At 43.3% G+C, this 23038-nt stretch overlaps 2 protein-coding genes across 4 annotated transcripts; both read right to left on the bottom strand.

Moving 5' to 3' along the window:
• Positions 1-66: 66 nt before the first annotated feature.
• acsl3b (acyl-CoA synthetase long chain family member 3b) lies at positions 67-13633 on the bottom strand. Of its 3 annotated transcripts, none has more exons than XM_073491310.1 (15): positions 13445-13633; positions 9771-10252; positions 8320-8497; positions 8114-8223; positions 7783-7921; positions 6765-6915; positions 6443-6566; positions 5756-5827; positions 5483-5622; positions 4936-5108; positions 4712-4786; positions 4442-4633; positions 3719-3833; positions 3393-3550; positions 67-2945 (listed from the first exon to the last, which is right to left on the bottom strand). In XM_073491310.1, exons 2-15 carry the CDS (start codon positions 10119-10121, stop codon positions 2788-2790), a joined length of 2136 nt encoding a protein of 711 aa, XP_073347411.1. In that variant the 5' UTR covers positions 10122-10252; positions 13445-13633; the 3' UTR covers positions 67-2787. The 3 variants fall into 3 exon arrangements, with proteins under 3 accessions (XP_073347411.1, XP_073347413.1, XP_073347412.1); XM_073491312.1 differs by having other exon boundaries at positions 6765-6912; XM_073491311.1 differs by having other exon boundaries at positions 13458-13633.
• LOC141017063 (RING finger protein 228-like) lies at positions 10178-21122 on the bottom strand. The gene is made up of 2 exons (XM_073491682.1): positions 20481-21122; positions 10178-10252 (listed from the first exon to the last, which is right to left on the bottom strand). The coding sequence occupies exons 1-2, from the start codon at positions 21120-21122 to the stop codon at positions 10178-10180; spliced, it is 717 nt and encodes a 238-aa protein (XP_073347783.1).
• Between the last annotated feature and the right edge of the window lie 1916 nt (positions 21123-23038).

Below are 23038 nucleotides of genomic sequence, written 5' to 3'. Positions count from 1 at the left end.
TCACATACTGTGATTCACTGACTGTGTGTTGAACACCTGGACACAAAGTGGCAGCAGCAGCAGTAATTACAACACAAACTTTTTTTATTTCATGACATAGTTTCCAAGGCCAAATCACAAATAAATAAAAAGGAAGGATACACTTGCAACAGCCCGGCTTGCAGGGCAACTTAACCACACAAAAAACGAGGAGGAGACCCCCCAAAACAGGTCAGTAACAAAGATTATTAAATATTTTAACATGAGACTTTACACCTGTACAATTATTGGTAGTTTGAATTAATTTTGATCATCGACCCTCTTCCCTATCTCAACTTATTTACAGTGCAAGCGAAAAAAACAACAGGAGTGGTGGAAATCATCTCGGCACCACCTGCTGTCATCGCCTCGCCGTCGGGCGTACAAACGGGTGTAGTAGGACACGGCATGTGTGCTATCAACAAAACGCGGGAGAGCGCTTCACATTCTTAAGACAGCTCATGTGTGTCAGAAGGCAACTGGCTGCCTCTAGCCGGGCAGAGGGAAAGCAGCAAACAGCACAGTAAGCTACTTAAAGTCAGGAGAGAGACACGTTTGAAAAAACAGGGCGGGAGGAATGATCGTCAAACTTTCACATGCTAAAATAACCATTCTGCGTTGAGCTAGTAGACGTAATAAGAGAAGTAGTTAGAGTACCTGTAGCTTTAATTAATGCTTAATGTCTTCAGTGAATGTATTCAAAGAGGGCAGATGTGAGACAGATGTCACCCTCAAAGAGAATCACTGACCAAACACTGTTTAATAAAGAGAAGAAAGACAGACTGGAACAATGGTGATCCTCGCACTGATGCCACTCAGAGAATTATCACCGATCTGAAAGCCTTCTGTCATTGATATACAGCATGAGTTCAAACAAATGGCAGTTGACAGTATCTGAAGCTCTGTGGACCCTTTTTCTTATATACACTGCACATAAAGTATCATACACATAAACCAATTTGAAGATACAGAAATGTTACCCAAACTCTGTGAGGTCGGGTGAACTTAATATGCGATATATTCTCACTGTTAAATAAGGAGTGTGTTTCTTCAGTCGTTCGACTTGGAGTGCGATTCTTTCTCAAATATATATTCAAGTGCTTTGGTACAGTTGCACATCATGCAATGCAATTCTATAATGCCAAATATTAGATTTTTTTCACCTATTAGAGAACATTACATTGTTTAGCACAGCACGTTCAAAATGGGCTACATCTACACTTCCCGTCAGTGTCTCTCTACCACCCTCTTCTTTATTCCTATGCTGGATGTGGACAGTAAACAAGCCTCAACATTCATACACTATGGAGGGGCTGCTGTGTGTGCGCATTTCTTTCCTACGTACTGGAATTTAAAATTTGTGTATAAATATTGCACATTCATTTTGTATCTCATATTCATAAGTAAAAAAAAAAAAAAAAGTAACAGTAACTAGACCTACAGCGAAAAAGAGTAACATGTACAGTTGCACCAAAAAGTAACCAATGAAAGGCTAACTATATTTCTACGCTAGGCTAGGTTCCCTTGGAGACATCCATACGGTGTGTTGGTCATGACTGGAGGAATACGTGGCAGGGCTACAGTATGTTAATGAAGCGAGAAAATAACCAATAAGACACAGGTTGGGAGGCATCCAGGGGCTGCTGAGATATGGAATACATGAAGTTGGGGGGGAAAGAGCAAGTATGGAAAAACTCCCAATGGATGCCTTTTTACAATTAATGTTTGACCCTGCTGCCAACGCCGAGAGCAGAAGGGACTGAAGACTGGATCGCCTCGACTAGTCAAGTCCGTAAACAGTAAACACACTCAAGAAGGTACAAACTTTGGGACAAATGAGGGGAGAAAAAGACAAACAAACAAAAAAAAAGCTTGTAAACAAAGCTTGTTAAAGTACAAGTAGCGTAAACAAATTGGCAATAGAAAACAGGAGGATAAAGAACCTCAGAAACAAACCCTCAGAATAATGCACCCAGAAAGTAACAGTAAGAAAAAGGTATTTCGACAACGCACAATCTCTCGCGGCTTTGCGACACCGATTCCCCCCACACACAAAAGACACTCATCAAATGGGTTTAAAAGCCAACAAACCAAACATGACGCAAACATAGCGACACAGATTTAGAAAAAAAAAACAAACTAAAAAACATTAAAGAGATCCCTGCATAGATTCCAACCTGAATGTTACTTAAAGCCCAGGAGGGATCCCTCTATCATTCTACCCCCACTTCCCTGCCAGGTATCTGCGCTACCAGTCCACGACCATGCTGAAGTGGTGGGAGGGCTCCAGAGAGCAGGGGGGGGAGGAAGAGGAGGAGGAGGAGGAGGAGGAGAAGCGACAGAGAGGGTGTTCTGACATCGATCCAGATACATCTAGCCTGGCGTTTGTTTTTTTCACTTCCGGTCGTGCAGACGTCCGATTTCGTGCACCTCCACGGTTGCTGTGGCAACCTGGAGGGCTTGATCCATCAAAGGGGAGCGGCTCGGTTGTCTGCGAGGGGGACCTTCTGCCTTTTGGTCTTGACGGAGAGCGTTAAGCTGGATTCAAGAGTGTTTTTCTCCCCCCTCCTTTGATCGAAGCTGGTCGCGGGGAAGCCGAGGAGGAGGTGCATGAGACGCTTTGTGTGTTGTGTGTGTGTGTGTGTGTTATCTGTATCTTAAGTATAACTCCTCTTCAAGTAGTCCTGGTAGTGGCTTCTGAGCTCCTTGTGTATGTGTGCAAGTATATATGTGGATGTGTTTCGGCGTTGTTTGGAGTGTGTCTGTGTGTTATTTTCCACCGTACATCCTCTCAATGTCTTCCTGGTAGTGCGTTTTCAGCTCCTTGCGTTTTAGTTTGAATGCGTCAGTGACCAAGCCGGTCTCTGGTGTCCAGGGCTCGGCGCTCAGACGGATCTTCTTGGGGATCTCGAATCTCTCCAGTTTTGCTGGTTGGGGGGAGAGAGAGAGCAGAATCGCAAGTCAGTGTGACAGATACAGTGCAACACGAGCGCAAGTCTGGCACAAGGCGGACGCTATCGCACCAAATCTGAGCTGATAATTTGACAGAGTGTGCCACCAGTTTCAACACTTTAGGAGGAGACACTATGGGTGAAAACATTTTGAGTCCTGTCAATTTTGAGTTTTGGGGTTATTTTGCCACCTGTTTTAGGTCAGATTTCTGTTTGATTTCTGAAAATGTATACAAATTTGCACATATTTAGTCAGTCAGTACCTCATATGCATATTGTGACCCAAAAAAAATCAACAGGGAAAGTTTCAGGGTGATATCTATTAGTTCAGTTTTTTAGCCTATTCACTTGTAGCATCTCCCACTTTATTTTCTGCATTAACAGGATGAATTCAAGTGAAAACAGAAAGGCTTTTTCCCCTACCTGAGATTGCAGCGTCAGTAATGATGCGGAGGACCTCTTTCTCCATCTGGGAGTTGTTGCAGATCTCCTCCCATGTGCCCCTCACCTGCATCTGCTCCGCCACCGCCATTAGCTGCTTGTGGTTCGGCACCACAAAGCTGATCACATATGACTGGTCGCTGAAAGATGAGCACAAAAGACTCCACATGTTTAGTGATTCAGTTAGGGAGAGAAGAATCAAACTATGAATTCAGAAAATCCTTTAACAGAAGAAGACATTGGATGAAAGTTGGCTTGAAGTCAAAAGTCTGGGAGGAGATTCAGAGAGAGTGTGCGCAGGAGTTTACCTGTTGGCGTAGGCACAGATGTTGTCTATGAGCGAGCAGTTCTTCAGAACAGCCTCCACTTTTCCGAGAGAGACGTACTCGCCTGCTTGCAACTTCACCAGGTCCTTCTTGCGGTCTGTTGAAAGAGAACTTGCGTCACAATCCTAATAGATGCAGCACACGTACCAGAGTTTCCTTTACCAGTGAAATCTGTTGAAGTCTGAAATATTTAAATTCCTCGGTCATACTGAGAGGTGAAAATAGTTTCCTTGTCTTCAGAACAAAAGTTGAAATTATTTGACTTGAGTGAAAAAGTGTGAAAAAGAGGAAGATCGGGCAGAACGGAGGGACAGAGACACTTCTCAGCTGCCACCAAGCTCTGTAGGAGAGAGCCGGGGGCAGAGCTGAGGCTTCTCGAGGAATAAACACCCCGAGTCACGCTGGATTCTTCTCTGATCCGGAGCAGTTTACTAGCGGGAGGAGAACTCAGATTTTTCTTTCTAACTTTTCGGGATTAAAAAGTGGATTTATCTTCGTTCTCTCATCTCGATTATCTGCAGCAGTCTCATTCCCTGGTCACCAAATACTGATGCTTTAGGTTGATGATGCAAGGCACCAACAGTCTCCAGTAACAGTTTGAAAGCTCAATAATCAAAAATAATATTTGACTGGAATTTCTCTTGTTTGTCCAGGAGATTGAAATTCAGAAACATCAATGTGTACAGTAGTTCCTGGATCTCTTACCAATGATCTTGAGGCATCCGTCATGGTGGAACTCTCCAATGTCTCCGGTGCAGAACCATCGCTGTCCTCTCTCATCCACAAAAAAGTCGGCACGGTTTTTGCCTTCGTTCTTGAAGTAACCCATCGTTACGTTGGGACCGCCGATCAGAATCTCCCCCCGTGGGTTTGGCTTGTCTGTGCTGTGGTAACCACCTGGAGGAGCACAAACCTGATTAGAAAAAAATATCAGTGCGTTTGTTTGCCTTCTATAAAGTCGGGTTGTTGACTCACCCTCCTCCCAGTCCTTCAGTGTGATCTCAGAACACACCAGCGGAGCACCAACCCGTCCTGTGCTGTAGTCCCACACTGAGAGAAACACCAGATAAAATCCTGTATTAGCATTCTTTATACTTCTATTTGCTCCTCTCTTAATTTCCCAAAGGGCAGCCAAAAACAACTGCTGTATCTCATCTCCCGTCTTCCTCCCTTAAAAAGAAAGAAATCCACTCTCTTACTCTCACTGATGGTACCAGCTCCACAGGTCTCCGTCAGGCCGTAGCCCTGCCCCACAGGGCAGCACAGGCAGATGTTCATGAACCGCTGCGTGGCAGCTGAGAGTGGAGCTCCGCCAGAAAGTAGCACCCGTGTGTTCCCTCCTAAGAGCGCACGCACACGTTTGAACACCAGACTGAGGGGGAGGAGGAGGAGGGAGAAAAAAATACACAGCAGGGAGAAGATGAGAGACAAAAACTTAAAAAGCCATTTAGACTTTACAAAGTGAGCAGTAAATCTACATAGCCTCCAGATACTGACTTTGCTACAGAGCGATCCTTGCAAACACAATAATAAAATCAATGCTGTGCAATGATTCACATGTGAGAGAACAATTTCCTCCACCCTTTGTTCAGACTCTGTGTTAACACGCATTTGCACTAGGTTATGATTAGCCATGTACTAACAGAGGTTAATGTTTGCCTGAGTATCACAAGGGAAGCAAATGTCAACCGAAGAGGCTTTGCTAATGACTCAGCTCATTTCTACAGATTATAATGGGTGTGTTACCTGTCACAGAGAGGCGTGCTGTAGCCCTTGGAGATCTGCTCCATCTTGTAGTTGTAAGCCAGCACAAAGAGCGTCTTCTGGAATTTGCTCATCTCCTCCACTTTGGTCATCACATTCTTGTAGATTCGATCCATGATCTCCTGCAAGATGGACACTCTCAGTTAACATGTTAAGACTGACCGAGTGTCTGACTGTAGTATGATCAATGATGTTAGCTAGAGGCCAGATTACTGAGAAAATTGGATCGGTTTGTGCAGAGATAAAAACACTTACTGGCACAGCAGCCATGAGAGTAGGTTTCAGCACACTGGTATCACCTTTACTGCCCTTCTTTATCTTGGTGGACTGTGAAAGTGAAGCAAACAAAAATTGGTCAACTCTCAGTTACCTATTGATCCAGGGTTGTAGTCACAGATGTAGGTGGGCCACGCAGAGCTTTACAAGAGGCTATATCTAAATGGATTCAAGTGAGACTCTGTAAAGGATATTTCCAAAAGCACAGCAATTTGCTAAGATCCATGTTATTTTTGAAAACTGGTCTGAAAGTTTGCCAGAATTTTTGACCTCATTGCACCAATCCTGGCTTTTAGATAGGTTATTGATTTCTTACAAAGCCACGAGAGGCCAAGTTATTCAACAGATCTTAAATTTCTCACTTCTGTTTTTACTTTTAACATGCTTTAATTGCTGTGTGTTTTATTTGGCTCTGATTTTATTGTAAAGCACTTCGTGTGCTGTGTTTTGAGATGTGCGATAAATAAAGTTTATGATTATTATTAAGGGCCTAAGTCTTAGTTATACAAGTGACTACCATCCTCCCAGAAAGAAACGAATAGCTAGGTTTCCATCCAAATGTAGTGCACATCTTAGAATAGTTTGAAGAAAATCTGCAAAAGTGCCAAATTGCGTGAATGCATGCCCATATATGAATTTGGGGGGGGGGTTCTTTAATATACTGACCTGGTCGGCTAGTGTCTGAGGGGACGAGTAGCCGATGCGACAGCCGTGTGAGATGCACACTAGCTCAGCGCTGAGCTCTAAAACGTGGGCCAACGGCAAGTATCCTATGTAGGTGTCCGTTTCACTGCCAGCACAGAAACAACAGCAGGTTAATTTCCACGGTAGACACAGAGGGAACATCGTGAGGGATGACACAGAGAGAGAGAGCAATTGTAACTGTGTCTGTGAGGAAAGATGCGATGGTGTAATATTTTGTGGACACAGAGAGACAAAGAAGACAGGAAGTGTCATAGAAATAGCTGTGAACCTGACATTGACTTACTTGAGGTTAGGAATTCTCTCAGCCATGCCAGTGATCCCAGCCATGATGTTGCCATGGGAGATCATGACACCCTTGGGGATGCCTGTGGAGCCGCTGGTGTACATGATGACGGCGATGTCCGAAGGCTGTGGCTGGCTGCGGTTTACTGCTACTGCAGAGACACAAGAGCAGAGGGCTGATGGTTTGACAGGAAATGGATCACACACCAATATAAACAAAAACATTAACAGCTGTGATAATACGATGAAGAAATGTCTGATTTCTAAAATACAACACTAAATAAATGAATTCTTTTCGAATATGCTTTAAAAAACATTTTTGGTAGGGCCAAAACTAACAGCTGATTTCATTGTTATTTTCTCAATTTATCGTTTTAGTCAATAAAATATCAGAAAAAAGTTAAAACCAAGATGTTTGTTTAGCTCAACCAATTGTCCAAAAGGCAAATATATTTAATTTTAAACTTGACTTAAACAAATAATCAATTTTTTGTTGCCAGTAAATCTTTTGCTGATCCTATAAAGGATTATCCTTTTAGCTCTTCTGTAAAAAAATGAGAGATGGACAAAAAAATACAAGAAACGACAACATCAGAGAGCTACCTGCAAGTTTAAAGAATAGCATTCTGCCCTCCAGTGAATTAATGCACACATGGTGTAAATTATGGCCATCTTCTATGTAATTCTTGTTGATTGTGAAGGAAATTTGGCAACAGTTATTTCAGAAAAGATAATATTTTTGCACATATTCATGTTTTCTTGGTCAATTATTGTAAGAGGAAAAGCTTTTTTCAAGCTGTAGCACAAACACAACTTCTCCTCAATTCTCTGAAAACTCAGCTGGTGACATTGGGCGCTTGGCGAGTCTGATTTGACCTCTTGCTGGCTCTGTCATGCACGACACATCGCTCCAATCACACATCAGGGTGTCGGCTTTGTATTAAGTCTCCATCAGTGTACTTCCATTTCCCCCCGGACAAAATTAGAAACCTTTTTAATCAAGCTGCACAAATACTCACTATTGTCAGGTTTGGATCCCATCTCCTTCACAGCGTCCATGCTGTAGACCATGATGCCTCTGGGGACGTCTGGCCAGCTTGCCGGTTTACTGTCCACTACAATGACATACTGCAGCCTCGGCACGTCACACAGGATGGCCTGCGATGTAGAGTTGAACGAAGGAGGGAGGGAGAAGGGCGAGTGAGAGGAAGAAGTAATTATGCAAATAGAAATGAGCTTCTTATCAAACCCTAATGATGCAGGCAATAAACAACCTGTAATTAAGTGACATATCAATGGGCAGAGCCTTGTTTAACACAGCTGACATGATGGGGACAACAAAGCGGGTACCTTGAGACGGCTTTGAAGCAGGTCTTTGCTTGTGATGATGTGCGTGACCTCGGTCTCGTTGAGGCCGTGGGCGATGGCCATGGGTCCGAGAGTGGCGTACAGGGTCACGACTGTCGAATTCAAATCCAGTTAAGATCAGTCAGTCGCGTTTTACTGCAGGTTCAAAGATTGTCTGAATACACATGATTTGTTTGTCTTTCACTTACGTGGAAAATTGTACATGAAGCAGGCTTGTGCTGCCACGAGCCACTCGGCTCTGGTCTCACAGAAGATGGCGATGTTGCACTGAGGCTTCTGGCCGAGAGCTGCCAGACCGCTGCCAAAGCACTTGGACGCATGGTAAGCTTCCTCGTAGGACAGCCAGTTATAGTTCCCTAGAATAACCTACACACAACAAGTAAAGGTTTATTATATTATAAACAACATAAAAACCGATGCATGAGCAAACATTCTACAGGCCTGGGTAGCTTCAGAGCATCTATCCGGAAGCAGCTTTGGTCAGTAACACATCAGTTTACAAGTATTTCCAAGGTGCAATGTCAGGCTTCAAGCAAAATGATTATTTCACCTCATCACATTAAATCATGTGTTATTGCGCAATAAAGGATGTTGAAAGTATCAATACCTTTCCGAAACCGAGTTTAAAAATGATACAATGTATGTTAAGAATACTGTCGATAGGAATGAAAGGTCTACACTCAGTTTTTCAACCAAAGGATGCACAGATATTAACATTATGGCACATGTGTCAGTATGTGTTCAGTGACCTTTTCTGTAACACCACTGTGAGCAGGTTGTTTATCACCGTTCTTGCTGTGATATCCAAAGGGGTATTGAATATCATTTGTTCTAGTATTATATAAAAGCTTAAAATTCAGGTATCGTAACAACCAAATTGTGCTATAAACAATGACTCAAACACAATGTTTTGTGACAGCAATCTACAGGAGGGTGAAAAAATGCGTTTTATGTTTCAAAATGTGTCAGCTCACTGTGGTCTTGACACCCTGAGCCAATATGAAACAATCACTCAAAGAAGCGATTTACTATGAAAGTGTGGCAGTTACAATTTCAAGCACTTTATCCAAAATGTAAGCACGTTTCAAACCTTCAAACACTAAAATTCAAGCATGTTCAAGGATTTCCAGCACCGATCCGAGCCCTGTAAATTATAAAAAAATTAATAAATGATTTAGGGAACGTTCTACCAACTATACCCATGTTAAGGGAATTAATATAAGGGGATTAAAATATAAAAAAGGCTAAGGTGCAAATTATTAGAGGGGTCTGATGTTGTCATGCAACATCATCATTCATTCACGGTCAGTTGGCGCCCTCTGCAGGCCTTTTGCAGCTATGCAGGTGTTAATGAGGAGGCTCTCAGCTGTGAGACAAAGGACCAGTGACACCTCTGCTCTTCCACCCACATTCCTCAGTCACACTGTGCACAGTGGTAGGCTGTGCTGTCAGCCTCACAGGCACAAGCAAACTTCCTGTAAACCCACAGATTCACCTCCAGCTTCTACAGTTCTGAGGCTAAATGTGATGAGCTGTACCACCCACTGATTCTATACTTGCTCCTGACAACAGACCAAACCATTACAAAAAAACAATGAAACGTCCGTGTTTGAAAGAGGTACAGGTCAGTGTCTCTCACCTTCTTGAAGACCTTGCCGTTAGGCTGGAGCTCATCCTCCTCACTGAGCACCTCTCTGGTGCCCAGACAGTCTCTTTGTGGAAATCTGACCGCAGCGTATTCAAACATTTTGTCCAAGGTGTCCACCCCGGGGTGCAGCCATGCCACCAGCTTGTCTTGATTGTTGACAGCCCTGTAAGGCCCTGCTGGGTTACCGCCAACTGAGCGTGCCTTGATCCGACGAGCCCGTTCCAAGTTGCTGCCGGCTCCGGAGAGGAAGTACCAAGGTATGAAGGTGATGACAGAGTAGACCCAGACAACGGAGCGGAAGACCTGCAGCAGCAGGGGGTTCATATCCTCCTTCAACTTCATCTCCGAGGATGAAGTCAGAGCTGGGGATTGAATCAAACCAGAAGCACGATGATACTCTACACTCCTGAAGTATTTCTGACTTCCTGCTGAGGCTGAAGGTTGCAGGCAAAGGTTCCTTTGCGTAGCCGGACCTGCAACACAGAGACACAACATGAAATTCTAGAAGTACAGTCAGGGAAAAAGACACATCAGCACATTTGGTTATATCGAGTGGCAGCTCACGTGAGCTACTGGCTCCTGGTAAACAAATCCTTTCCTGAAGAACACCTCTGCTCATTCTTAGGCTGGTTCTCAGTCAGCACTATTTATTTAACCAGAGCTGTAGGCCCTGCTGCAGTAGCGATTCCAGCTTTACAGAGAGAGCATTATGTTATAACACTAAAGATTTTAGAATGAAATGATTAATTAAGAATAGTTAATGAAGAATAGAAAACGAAGTGTCTCTCATTTGCTGCTTTTTTCTGTTTCATTTGATTGTAAGTTTTGTTGTTTGTCAGCAAAAATGAGCAGTTTGAATCAAGATCCAGGAGTCTGTTATTTTTTATGCAATCTGTAGACAAAATCCAACACTATTGTTAACTTTGATACATCAAGCAGCTGTTGCATTAAAGCCAAGGAAACACTGCCTCAATTATTTTTTAAGAATTATACACCTTCTCTATGATAATGTTTGCTAATGTCATGTGCTCTACTCATTACTGCTCTCACCTTTGGATCAACTCTGACCGTGTGCCGAGAGCTCAGCTATTTCTAGTGTATCCTTAGGGCCAGAGTGCAATTTGCAGTGTAGTCCTGCAGCCACCGAGCCTGGGCAGGCTAGAACGAGCAGCACTGACTCATTCTGCAGCTCAGCAGGGAGAAGTCCAGGGGTCACGTGGGAGGTTAGCAGAACCTGGCCAGCTAATGTAACAGTACTGAGAAGAATCTAACACTGACCCGATGAGGTGGGCTGCTGCTGGATGTATGCAAACACAGTGTGGGTTATCGGTGAGTGTAAAGGGTCCACTACGCAACCCAATACTGATCACCAGTTCTTGTGCTCTGGTAAGGGCTGTAAAATAGATATTGAAGTGCTCCAAACTTTCTCAGCTGGATACTTAAATGACAACCACAGGACCTCTAAGGCCTCATTCGGACCAAATTAGGTTTTGCAGTGATTAGCGTGGGGTTGTGCTGCGGTGTCAGAGGACACAATTGGTATCGTCGTTTGGTCCGTGAACCCCACCTGGATAGTGACTGATTTCCAGCTTGGGAGCAACAAGCCGGCAGTCAGAAAGAGAGGCTCTCTCCAGCTGCAACAAGTTTGCAGAGTATTTCTCCTCCCCTGCAGGTCTCCTAGCAGCAAGATGTTGATTGAGGCACCAAGCAACACAATAGAACTCGGAGCAATTTGGCAAACCTCGTTCACTCCGACTCCAAAAACATGTCATGTCAACCAGTACTTAATCAATTATGAAAAGCTTCCACTCTAAGAATTATATCAGTAGGCTATATTTATAGAGTCATTTTATAAATGCAACTGCTGCAGCCTAAACACACTCCCCACACTCAAAATAAATGGGATGACTGGCGTTTTTGCCGCACTGCCTGATTTAGTCTGAGTGACAGTGATTCTCCGCACTAAAACAGTCTCTTGTACGTGAGTACATTGGTAACAACTGCCCATATCTGTTATCAAACTGCTGCTGGGTAAAAAAAAAAAAAAGCTAATTAGATTTTAGCCTGTAAATTTAGTGAAGGGTTTTGTGAAAATGTAAATTGTTAGTCAGCTCCAACCCAAACTGCAGCTGTCTTTCCCTTCAAGCATTTATTTAAAGACATGTGGCACAAACTGATTAAACCTTACTATGGCTGCAAGTTATGATTATTTTTATTATGAATTCCCTTACAATTATCTTTACAATTAACAGTGTTGAAAAGAAATGTTTTCCTAGAGCCCAAAGTGACTTCTTCAGATTGCTTTTTTTGTCCAACCGAGAGTCCAGAACCCAAAAGATGCTTCATTTACTATCATAATTGACAAAAAAAGCAGCAAATCCATATGATTAAGAAGCTGGAATCAGCAAATGTTTGACATTTATGTTTAAAAAACAACTAAAACTATCAAAATAGTCTGGCAGCTAACGAATTAATCGTCTGAACGTTGCCGCTCTAAACCGCACAGGTGAACGTTGAACACGTCTCACCCGTTTTGCAGCAACCCACATACCTCTACCAACCGACATGAGTCTGCTGTGTCTGCTGTGTTTGAGCTGAGCAAACAAACAAAGAGGAGGCTGAGAACTCAGACAGCTCCAGTTTAACACTTGTCATACAGGTGATTGGCCATTGGCATGAAACACACAAGCAGACACATGCAGTTTTGTTATAAAAAATGTGGTCACTGACGTACAAATTGAGCCCTCTCGAACCAGTTCAGCCTGCACACCTACAGTCTTATCTTCCAACAAGCAAGTTTACTCAGTTATCTGAATAACTCATGGGCAGGAATTGAAACCCACAAACTGTACATGACACAGAGATTACACCTCAGATTAAGACTATTTCAGTGAGTAGTACAGCTTTCAGCCTATCCTGCTATAACTTGATAGTGATTAGTGATAGTATTTCATTCATACTATCTGTACCTGAGTGGGCATAAGGGCAGCAGGATGATGCTAAATTACAACCTCATCAGTGATCTGAATCTGATCTTTCAAGAACTTTCTCCATCTTATCATTTACACTGCTGAATCTGATAATGCGTCATCTTTTTACTAACCTCAGGCTGCATATCTATCATATCTTGAACTCATTAGCTGGACTGCTTTCACATGCATCAGTGCTGCTCCAGATATGGTGTCTCATCGATAATGTTTTGATTTGTGTGTCCTTCTTCGAGATGATCACTATCAACGTCGGCTAAGCTCGTAACACATTGTTGTCAAGATAGCCTGCACGGATAGTTTTCATTGTGCAATCAGCTATTTTTCATCCCATTGTGTCCGTGTCTGAAGCTATAAAAAAGGGCTAGCGAAGCAGCATCTAGATTAGCAGCTAGCGGGCAGCCCAAAGACGCGCTAGCAGCTAGCAAAGCTAACAGCTAGCGTGTAGCCGCTTCGGCTAACCCCTGCAGCTGCTGTTGGCCCCGCTGCTGATGCAGTGGCGTGAAATTCAGTTTATTAATCTAAAACGCACTTAGCGATTCAAACACGGCACACGCCTTGTATTGTACACACAGGTGGAGGATATTTGAGGCCATGTGCGACACGGTTAAGCAAGCCGGTAGCTAACAATCATCTCATCAACATCTGCAAAGCGTTCACACAGCAATACATTCTCACCTCTTCTTCTCACCTCTGCGGGACCGAAGTGTGCGGTATTTTATCCTTTACGTCCACAGCTCTGACATTATATCGTCATTATCTATCAACGCGGCGCGTTTGGTCGTGAATTCAAAACCGCTAGCACGTTACAAAACAAATATAAAATTGACTGACGTTGAAACTGTAAATCTGAGCATTGCCGGGACAGTTCTGCCAGCCCGGAAGCTGTGGAGTGACGTCAGGACACTTCTCCGCCAGCGATTGGACGACTGGAGGTGGCGCGTGCTTGGGGCAGCGGGGACGTCAGTGAGGTTACTAGCGGTCACAACTTGGCGAGTCCGTCAGTTTCCTGTCAGCCGCTGGCGACGACGAGGAGGGTCAGAGACACAGAGGGAAGTGAAACTGAAACCCTAATTGAACACACAATTACTACGTGGCTATACTAAATGTGTATCGCAGTGATGTGTAATTGTTTCTGTCTGTGTGGGAGAGCAGGCTGCGGGTCCTCGTGACCTGTTTGAAACATGGTGAGAAAGTGTTACTAGAGGAAACAGCCAGACACACAGGGAGGGTAACTTCACTGCCTGTTAGTCAGCAGTAGCCTACATGCTATAAGGTGCTGAAGAAAGGGGAGAGCAGTAATGGCTTTCTTGGTAAAATGAAAAGAAAAGGACAAAAAATGTTGCTTATCCTTTATAAATTGCGTTTTAAGCCCAGTATCGGTATCTGTGATTTTTCTGTCTGTCTGAGTGCTGATAAAATAAACTTAAGACCTTTGTCCACACCAGTATTTTTAAAAACATTTTTTTTCTCCCCTTTCTTTGGTTTCAAAAAATTCCCTTCCACACCACCGGTATGAAAATGCAAAAGCAGGCTGGCGGTGGTGGTATGACCTCTACCGTAAGGCCACGTTGGCCAATCAGAAGAGTTTTCCAAAAGCTCAGTTTTCAGTGAAATGCTGTTTACATGTGCACGGAAGGCCAAAACACATTATAAAAGCTTGGTTCTCAGAAATACCTTTGCACGTGTGTCTTAACCACAGACTGCCTGCAAACTCTGGATTCTTCATAAACGTAGTGTTTCATTCAAGAGTGCTGCAGTCACGAATGATAGTCGTGCTGACCTGAGGCAAAAAAAACAATGTAAAATCTGTGTCCATGTACTTAGACCCTGTAGATTAGCTATATTAGATGCAGCCACCAGGCACAGTGATATTTTCTTACCACCTGCTGTCAGAGCTTACCCAGAATCCAATGATATCCAAATTTCATCCAAGACATTTGTCATAAAAAAAGCTTTTATCATGCTTTACTGCAATTAAATAACATAAAAGCTGCCGTACTGCTGTGTATCGCTCATCTTTAACTGATTCAGGGGCCGTAAGAGTTGTGCACAGGGCTGTCAGTTGTTTGTGGATTGTTTTCTAACAAAGTTTGGAGTTACAGTGCGGTGAAAGTTTCCCTTCCTCCCAACTGTCAGTCTCACTCACCACTATTTTTGGCCTCAGCTCTTTGTACGTCTCCCTCAGCCTGTCCCTTCTGTCCTCGTTTCTTTTCCAGCTGAGTTCCGTCCTCCCATTTGTCCCTGTCAGTACAGGATGATGAAGGAGAAGAGGGCGAGATCCGGATGAGGAAGACGTGTAGGTGTGTAGGAGACAGATGGAGGAAGAGTAGCTGCAGCCAGTTAGGGAGCTGGGGGAGGACAGTCCTCTGTCCATCTCAACCGCTATGGTTAATCGGATTATTAGCTGATTTGATCCACCCGTTAACAAAACAAAAACACACATTACAACAAACTAACTACTCTGCTATTATTTAGAGGCTATAATATTGTATTTTTGTGCTTCACTACATTTATTTAATAACTTTAGTTACTAGTTACTTTGAAGATTAAGTTTCAGTAATACCAAATGTAATCATAAACAATTATGACGTTATAATATAGATTAAATAAAACTTGATTGAGTCACAAGCCTCACGTGTGAACTATATAAAGTACACTGTAAATTCAAACATGCTTTTTAAAAAAAGACAGGAAAGATTATCTCAGGATTACCAAGAAAAGTAAAGAAGACTATTAGATTTACGAGTTTTACGAGTTGAAAAGTTTTATCAAACCTAAAATGTTTACTTTACTTTACTTGGTAATTTTGAGGTAATTTGTGTCCTCGTTTGTTTTTTTTGTTTTTTTAAGTAAAGTCACTTTGTCAGATTTTACAGTGTAGTTGAACAACCTTTACTATGTTCCAATTTGCTAATTTTTGATTATATTTTGATGCTAACTACTTCTGTATTGTACTATTGTTTGCATTACTCTTTATTTTCGGCCTACACTGTAAAATCTGACAGCATGACTTTACTTAAAATTACCAAGTAAAGTAGACTAATCATTTTAAGATGTTAAAACTTTTGAGCTCGTACAACTTAAATGTGATAGTCTACTTTACTTGATAATTCTGAGGTAATCGGTTTCCCGACTTTTTAAAAAATAAAGTCAACATTTAAAATTTACTCTATAATCTTCTTTATAACTGAACTAGTATGTTTTATTAAGTGAGAACCAGAGTGGTGCTGCAACTAATGATTATTTTCATTAGCTTTATTTCAATATCAATTAATCGATCAGTTGTTTGGTTATAAAATGTCAGAAAATGGTGAAAGATGTCAATCGGTGTTTCCCAAAGCCCAAGATGATGCTCTCAAATGTCTTACAACAGATAGAGGAGTAAAGAAAGCAGAAAAGTATTAAAGAAGCTGGAAACACAGAATTTTGACTTTTTGGTTCATAAACAATGACACAAACTGATGAATCGATTATCAAAATAGTTAGCGATGAATTTGATAGTTGAGAACTAATCGATTAGTTGTTGCCGCTTTAAATTAGAGGCAGCAACAAAACAAACTAGATTTCTATATGATAATTATAATTGATTTTTTTTAATAATTACATTGCATGTTTCGTCTTTTCCTTTGCTGCATTCTCACTTTTGTACAGCAGAGGGAATCGGTGAGTATTTGATCTTTAATGAGGGCTTTGCTCTGAATTCCATAATGCTCTTTGTTTCAGCTTGACAGAGAGACGATCCAACGGAGTTTTTATGTGAGCTCTCAAGACAAAGGAAACTCTTCTTCTTTGACATCTGAAGAGGGACACAATAAAAGTGAATTGTCTCGGTAAGCCGTGTTTGACACTTTGACCCCGGACATTGATCCCATCTCGCTGCTCTTTGGAGTGTTTGCATGCTTGTTAGGCCATATATCTTTACAGACATACTCTCACAAATACATGCACACAAACATAAAGGCTCATGCCTTTTACCCTCTCATGAACACATGCTCGGGCACAAACATCCACACGAGCATGTGATCACATGACGGGCTGGAGAGTGTACAGACTGCAGAGTGGTGATAATCGCTTTCCTCGGGCTATGTCTTTGAGGTCATCTTGATGGGACGCAAAGCATCAGTGGGCAGATGTTGTGAGCAAAACGGACACTTTCATCTCCTCTGTGAAATACGTGTGTCCAATGTGATAATGACACGAGGACACACTTTGCACACACTTGAAGGAGAGACACAGGAAGAAAGGAAATGTATGCCTGAACTGTCTGTTTATGGGTGACCCCGGTCTCCCTGGCTGTACCTTTGGGATCCACCTATGACAAGCACTGATCAGTATCATGTGACTTGTTGGGTATTTACTTAATCATATGCTTCCTTTATGTTCTTGCTGCTCTCAAAGAGACTTCCACGCACTGAAAAGACCCAAATTAGAAAGCTTTGATAAAATATTTGTGTTTTTTTCAAGAGATGGCCCAACAAGACATCCCAGTCTTTTCAAAGTAAAACAAGTAAACTAATAACTTTTGAGCCCCTGGCTGATTATGAAGCCCCTCGACATCCAGTTGGACTTATAGGGGAAAAAAGGAGGGGGTTGTGTGGGGATTAGGGAACAAAAGGATCCTTCTCTGTCATCAAAGAGGATCTGCTCCCAACTCATCCCCTGCTCTGTGGCGACAGCTTTTTATTTTTCGGGGAGAGGGGAGTGACGGCTGCAGGGAGGGAGGAGGGAGGGCGGACTATAGCGGGAGAGTTTGATGGCAGGGGATGCCGATTTCAAAGTAATCTTTAACTTTAAGCCCTGCAGTCCCTGTGAAACGAAGCCTCTCTCTGCCCCAGACACAGTGTTGCCTATGGCTCCCAGTGGAAGCCTGCCACCCCTCCTTTTCTCTCAAGCTTTTGTCACGGTGGCATTTAAGTGGCATTACTCGACGACTGGATGACCAAATGAAGGAGTCCCTTTGAGAGAGCTGAAAGAGATGGATTTTAGCCCCTGAGACCAGTGTCGCCTCTTAAAACAACACTAAGCGCAGATAAATACCCCCTGTGTTATTGGGATTCAGATAAACTAAATGGAGACATCTTGAATCATACTTGAGAGCACTGACAGCATCGTGTTTAGGAAATGAGAACAGTATGTGATTGGGGCCTGATGTATATAAAAAACAAATCCACAGAAATTCAATTAACCTCCATTTTATTGCACACTTCCCCGTAACCTAAGACCAGGGCGGAGACCAACTCATTACTGGAGTTCGCACCTCCTCGCAGTTTATATGACTTTGAAAAACAAACTTAAGCCCATCAGATGATTTAAAAACCCCTAGGAGGTCACCTGCACCTCCATTGTCTCACCTCCTTACTACACTACTTATTTCGGGCCCCCTACCCCAAAGTTATTTCTCTCATCTTGTGAAGGCTCATGTCCCCTCAGGTGATTGGCCGGGGGAACCCCTGCTGGCCTGGTCCACCGCAGGGAGTCAGTGTAATTACACATAGGTGCTTATGGGGTAAAAAAAAGGTTCTTTCATTGGCACAATCGGTCAATCGTATATCCGTCACATACCAACAGCTCGACATATACATACATATGCACCTGCTTGCACAGTAGCACCTTATAAAATCTGTCATATAAATAATATCAGTCAGCAGGAAACAGCTGTAGGAGGTGAGACGGGGAGGATTCTGCTGCAGTGTTTCCATTAGTGAGACCAGTTAAAGTGCTCGGTCAATGATTTTAAAGGAACAGTTGACCACAAAATTAACATTTAGCCATTATCTAGTCAACCCCAAGCTGTAAGAAAGTCGGGTGAAGATTCATAGTCCACGAAACATTTCTGGAGCTTCACAGTGAAACAGTGTTTACAGCCTTCTCCTGATCGTTGATGGGGACTTAAAGGAACAATAAGTAAGGGCAGAAGATATGGCGAGAGTTTTAGATTTTTTTAGGGATTTTTTTAACATTATAAACAGAGTGTGAATAAACAACAATGTTGACATTATGTCAAAGACGTCTATGTATTGTGTTGTGGAGAGGTCTACTAAAGTTAGCATGCTAACCAGCAAAGACCAGCAGTTGTCAGTTACCTTTGGTGATGTTTTTGGAGCTATTTTCTGACCATATTGTACAAATTACACCTTTAAAACGTAAAACAAAACAACAAAAACCCCAAAAACCTAAAATGGCTCCATAATCCAAGCCTCCAGTTGTTTTAAAAATAAATTGTTTATAAGCTGAAATCTTTACTTTAGCTTCTAGGCTAAAAGCGTTTGCTAGCACCAAGTCTGATGTGGGTGGACGATCTCAACCGCATGTCAGGGGTTTTAAAAACGTCATTTCAGATCAATTTGTGATCTCAAGGGTTCAGGTGACATGGGATTACACTGGACAAGCTGTATGGAGCCCAGTTTTTTTTTATTTTTTGGCTTGTTTTTTTAACAAGTCCCCATTTACTTCAGTTGTTTCCAAGAATGCTGCAACGCTGTTTTGCTGTGAAGCTCCAGAAATGTTTTGTGGATTTCAAAACTTCAACCAACTTTCAATCAGCATAGGGGTGAGTAGATAATGATTGATTTTTTTCATTTTTGGGCAAACGTATCCTTTAAAGTGCTCTTTCAATAGTTTTAAAGGAACAGTTCACCCAAAATAGAAACTTCAGTCATTATCTGAAGAAGATGGGGACCCCAAATAAAAATGGCTCCATACAGCTCATCAATCAATACAATTTAGGATCTCTTGGCTTCCAGAGACTTGGAATACAGTGGATGAGCTGTATGGAGCCATTTTATGTCTTTTTCTATTGTTTTTCTTAATGTTTCAAAACAAGTCCCTATCTACTTGAGTTGTTCAGGAGAATGCTGCTACGCTGTTTTGCTGTGAAGCCCCGGATATCTTTTATGGACGACAAAACTTGACCTGCACATTCATCGGCATGAGTAGATAATGACAAAATGTTCCTTTTTGGGTGAATTTATCCTTTAAGCCTTCTTGACATCCCTGTACGTTATTACAGACAAACAAGCAAGGACTGCAGGCTGAAGTGCATTTAAAGAATAAAGGATGACTGTAGAGTTGCATACAAAAGGCTCATTCTGTAAGGTAAGCAAACAATACGTAGGACTTTGTACTGTATCCAGACTTATCATATAGTTGTTGACTTTTACTCTGTTTGCTGTAGATACAGTGTGAATGCTTCATGTACCGTGGAGCATACAGGTTTTGCTAGAGCCGTAGTGCTCATACATACAACCGTCCATTCAGGTCAGAATAGGTCCTTTTCACAGCAGACATTTTGACTTGTCTCAGCAGAAACAAGCACAGATGTTACTGGCTCTGTTCTGTTAAGTATCCCAGCAAGTCGTCACACTGAGCTGAAACTGAAGCAGCGAAATGGAATTCAGCCATCATTAATTATATTGTTTATACCTGTCAGATATTCTACTCAGTGACACCTGTCCACTATGTTCATTCACAGATACTTGGAAGTGTAAACCACTGGTTCTCAAACATTTTTCGAGTAAAGGACCCCTTAACTGACCCAGATTAGGACACTACTTGGTAAGATTTTGCAGGGGGCCCCCCCTGGGACCCCTTCAGGGACCAGTGGGGATCCCCAGACCCTACTTTGAGAACCAAAGGTTGACATAACACATTGACATATATATAAGCAGATTTCCCTCAGGCTGAGCGTGTGTTTCCCAGACAATCACATTACATAAGTAAGAGAGCTGAAGCTGCTCGTGTCCGAGTCAGGTCGGTATTTTAACATGCACATCAACCAGGTGAGAATGAGCGACAACAGAGCGAGAACACTGGCCACAAACAGGCACACGACTCCGACGGCCGGCGTCGTGTGGTCGAAGTTGTGCACAAAGATGAGGCCCAGAAATAAGAGCACCACCATGGACAGGAAGGAGAATATGGCGCACACGCAGCCGGTCGCGAACGCAACTTGTTTGCACGTCTGACTGCAGCTGTCGTCGTCTGAAGACCCGGCCGGACCTGTCCGCACGTCTGTGCGTGACGAGCTCAGAGGCTCGTGCGTTTTAAGCGGGAGCGCCGCGGTCAGTGCGGTGTTGTCCGGGAGCTTGTGAACCCGATATTCCGGCACCGGAGTCCGGTGTCGACACACGGGGCAGCCGATTCTCCAGCCTCGGCCCTCCCGGGAGTGCAGGGCGTCGAGGCACTCCTGGCAGAAGGTGTGGGAGCAGCCCAGCTGTTTGGGAGTGCGGCGGTCCAGGTCGTAGTAGTTGTAGCAGATCTTACACTCGTATTCCTCGCTGGGAAACGAATCTGCGGCGTCAGGCGGAGCGGAGTCACGATCCTCCCCGGTGCCGATCGCCTCCTCCTCCGCCATGTTCAGTGTGAGCGGGCTGCAGGAAACAGCGTTATCTTACATTGATGATCAAATTCCCAGAGCGCACTGAGAGACGTTACCGGAGGGGAAAATGCTCGGCTGGTGATTAAAGTGAGAATAACTCTCAATCTGCGTGCGTTTCCCGGTATGATTCAGTCCCGTTAGGTGTCGTTGCTCTATCCGGTTGCGCGATCACACACTTGTTGTGTAACCCGGCCCGGGGCTCAACCCGTGGACCGCAGGGACAGAGCCAACTCATCCTGATCATATTACCAGAACAAAACCCCCAAAAATCCAGTCGATACACTCGTTCAAATTGATTCCCCCAGCTCGGTGTGCGCCACCTGGATGGCCTGTCACAAGCGTGGGTCATGTGGCTAAGGTGGGTTTAATGGGCCTATTTTACCGTATAATTATAATTTAGCGCCCGCAGCGACAGTGAGGTGCGCCGTGTTCTTCAGCACCACAGGCCGTGGACAGCTCCGAGCACTGCGGCCAGCTGTGACACCTTCAGCTGCAGCTCAGCACCGCTCAGGTTCTCATAGACTTAATTCAGTTCAATTAAAAAAACTTTATTTGTCCCCGGGGGGCAATTCAAGGCAAGGCACGTACAGTTGTACACAACACAACACAGAACAGTCAGCTAGTTTAAATACAGATTAAATACAGAGATGGAAGGTAACTGAGTACAGTTGCTCAGGTATTGAGGTTAAATACAAATTTCAGGAACTTGCACTAGAGTATGTCAATTTACAGTTAGCTACTTAATACCTCCAAAATATGTTTGGATAAACATGTCCACTAAGACATGGGGTGGAGACCAACTCATTACTGGAGTTCGCACCTCCTCGCAGTTTATATGACTTTGGAAAACAAACTTAAGCCCATCAGATGATTAAAAACCCCTAGGAGGTCACCTGCACCTCCATTGTCTCACTACTTTACACCACTACTTATTTCGGGCCCCCTACCCCAAAGTTATTTCTCTCATCTTGTGAAGGCTCATGTCCCCTCAGGTGATTGGCCGGGGGAACCCCTGCTGGCCTGGTCCACCGCAGGGAGTCAATGTAATCACACAGAGGTGCTTATGGGGTAAAAAAAGGTTCTTTCATTGGCACAATCGGTCGATCATATATCCGTCACATACCGACAGCTCGACATATACATACATATGCACCTGCTTGCACAGTAGCACCTTATAAAATCTGTCATATAAATAATATCAGTCAGCAGGAAACAGCTGTAGGAGGTGAGACGGGGAGGATTCTGCTGCAGTGTTTCCATTAGTGAGACCAGTTAAAGTGCTCGTTCAATGATTTTAAAGGAACAGTTGACCACAAAATGAACATTTAGCCATTATCTAGTCAACCCCAAGCTGTAAGAAAGTCGGGTGAAGATTCATAGTCCACGAAACATTTCTGGAGCTTCACAGCGAGGCAGTGTTAACAGCCTTCTCCTGATCGTTGATGGGGACTTGTTTTAAAGGAACAACATTTAACATTATGAATAAACAGAGTGTGAAGAAACGACAATGTTGATATTATGTTGACGACGTCTATGTGTTGTGTTGTGTTGTGTTGTGGAGAGGTCTACTAAAGTCAGCATGCTAAGTCCAGAGATGTTTTGTGGATTTCAAAACTTCACCCAACTTTCCATCAGCATAGGGGTGAGGAGATAATGATTGATTTTTCATTTTTGGGCAAACTTATCCTTTAAAGTGCTCTTTCAATAGTTTTAAAGGAACAGTTCACCCAAATAGAAACTTCAGTCATTATCTGAAGTAGATGGGGATCCCCGCGAACGCAACTTGTTTGCACGTCTGACCGCAGCTGTCGTCGTCTGAAGACTCGGCCGGACCTGTCCGCACGTCTGTGCGTGACGAGCTCAGTGGCTCGTGCGTTTTAAGCGGGAGCGCC

Source organism: Pagrus major, chromosome 21 (assembly GCF_040436345.1).
Source record: "Pagrus major chromosome 21, Pma_NU_1.0".
NCBI classification, from domain to species: domain Eukaryota; kingdom Metazoa; phylum Chordata; class Actinopteri; order Spariformes; family Sparidae; genus Pagrus; species Pagrus major.
This window is presented reverse-complemented; position numbering and strand designations above follow the sequence as displayed.

Bases quoted from the DNA above. Each gene is read 5' to 3' on its own strand.
- LOC141017063 (XM_073491682.1), bottom strand. From the start codon at position 21,122: ATGGCGGAGGAGGAGGCGATCGGCACCGGGGAGGATCGTGACTCCGCT. The intron at 10,253-20,480 runs GTAATGTGATTG...TCTGTGTTGCAG, and splicing joins GCTTCAGCTCTCTTACTTAT to GTCCGGCTACGCAAAGGAAC.
- acsl3b (XM_073491310.1), bottom strand. From the start codon at position 10,121: ATGAAGTTGAAGGAGGATATGAACCCCCTGCTGCTGCAGGTCTTCCGC. The intron at 4,634-4,711 runs GTGAGTCAACAA...GTGCTCCTCCAG, and splicing joins ACTGAAGGACTGGGAGGAGG to GTGGTTACCACAGCACAGAC. The intron at 3,551-3,718 runs GTAAACTCCTGC...CTCATCTTTCAG, and splicing joins ATCTGTGCCTACGCCAACAG to CGACCAGTCATATGTGATCA.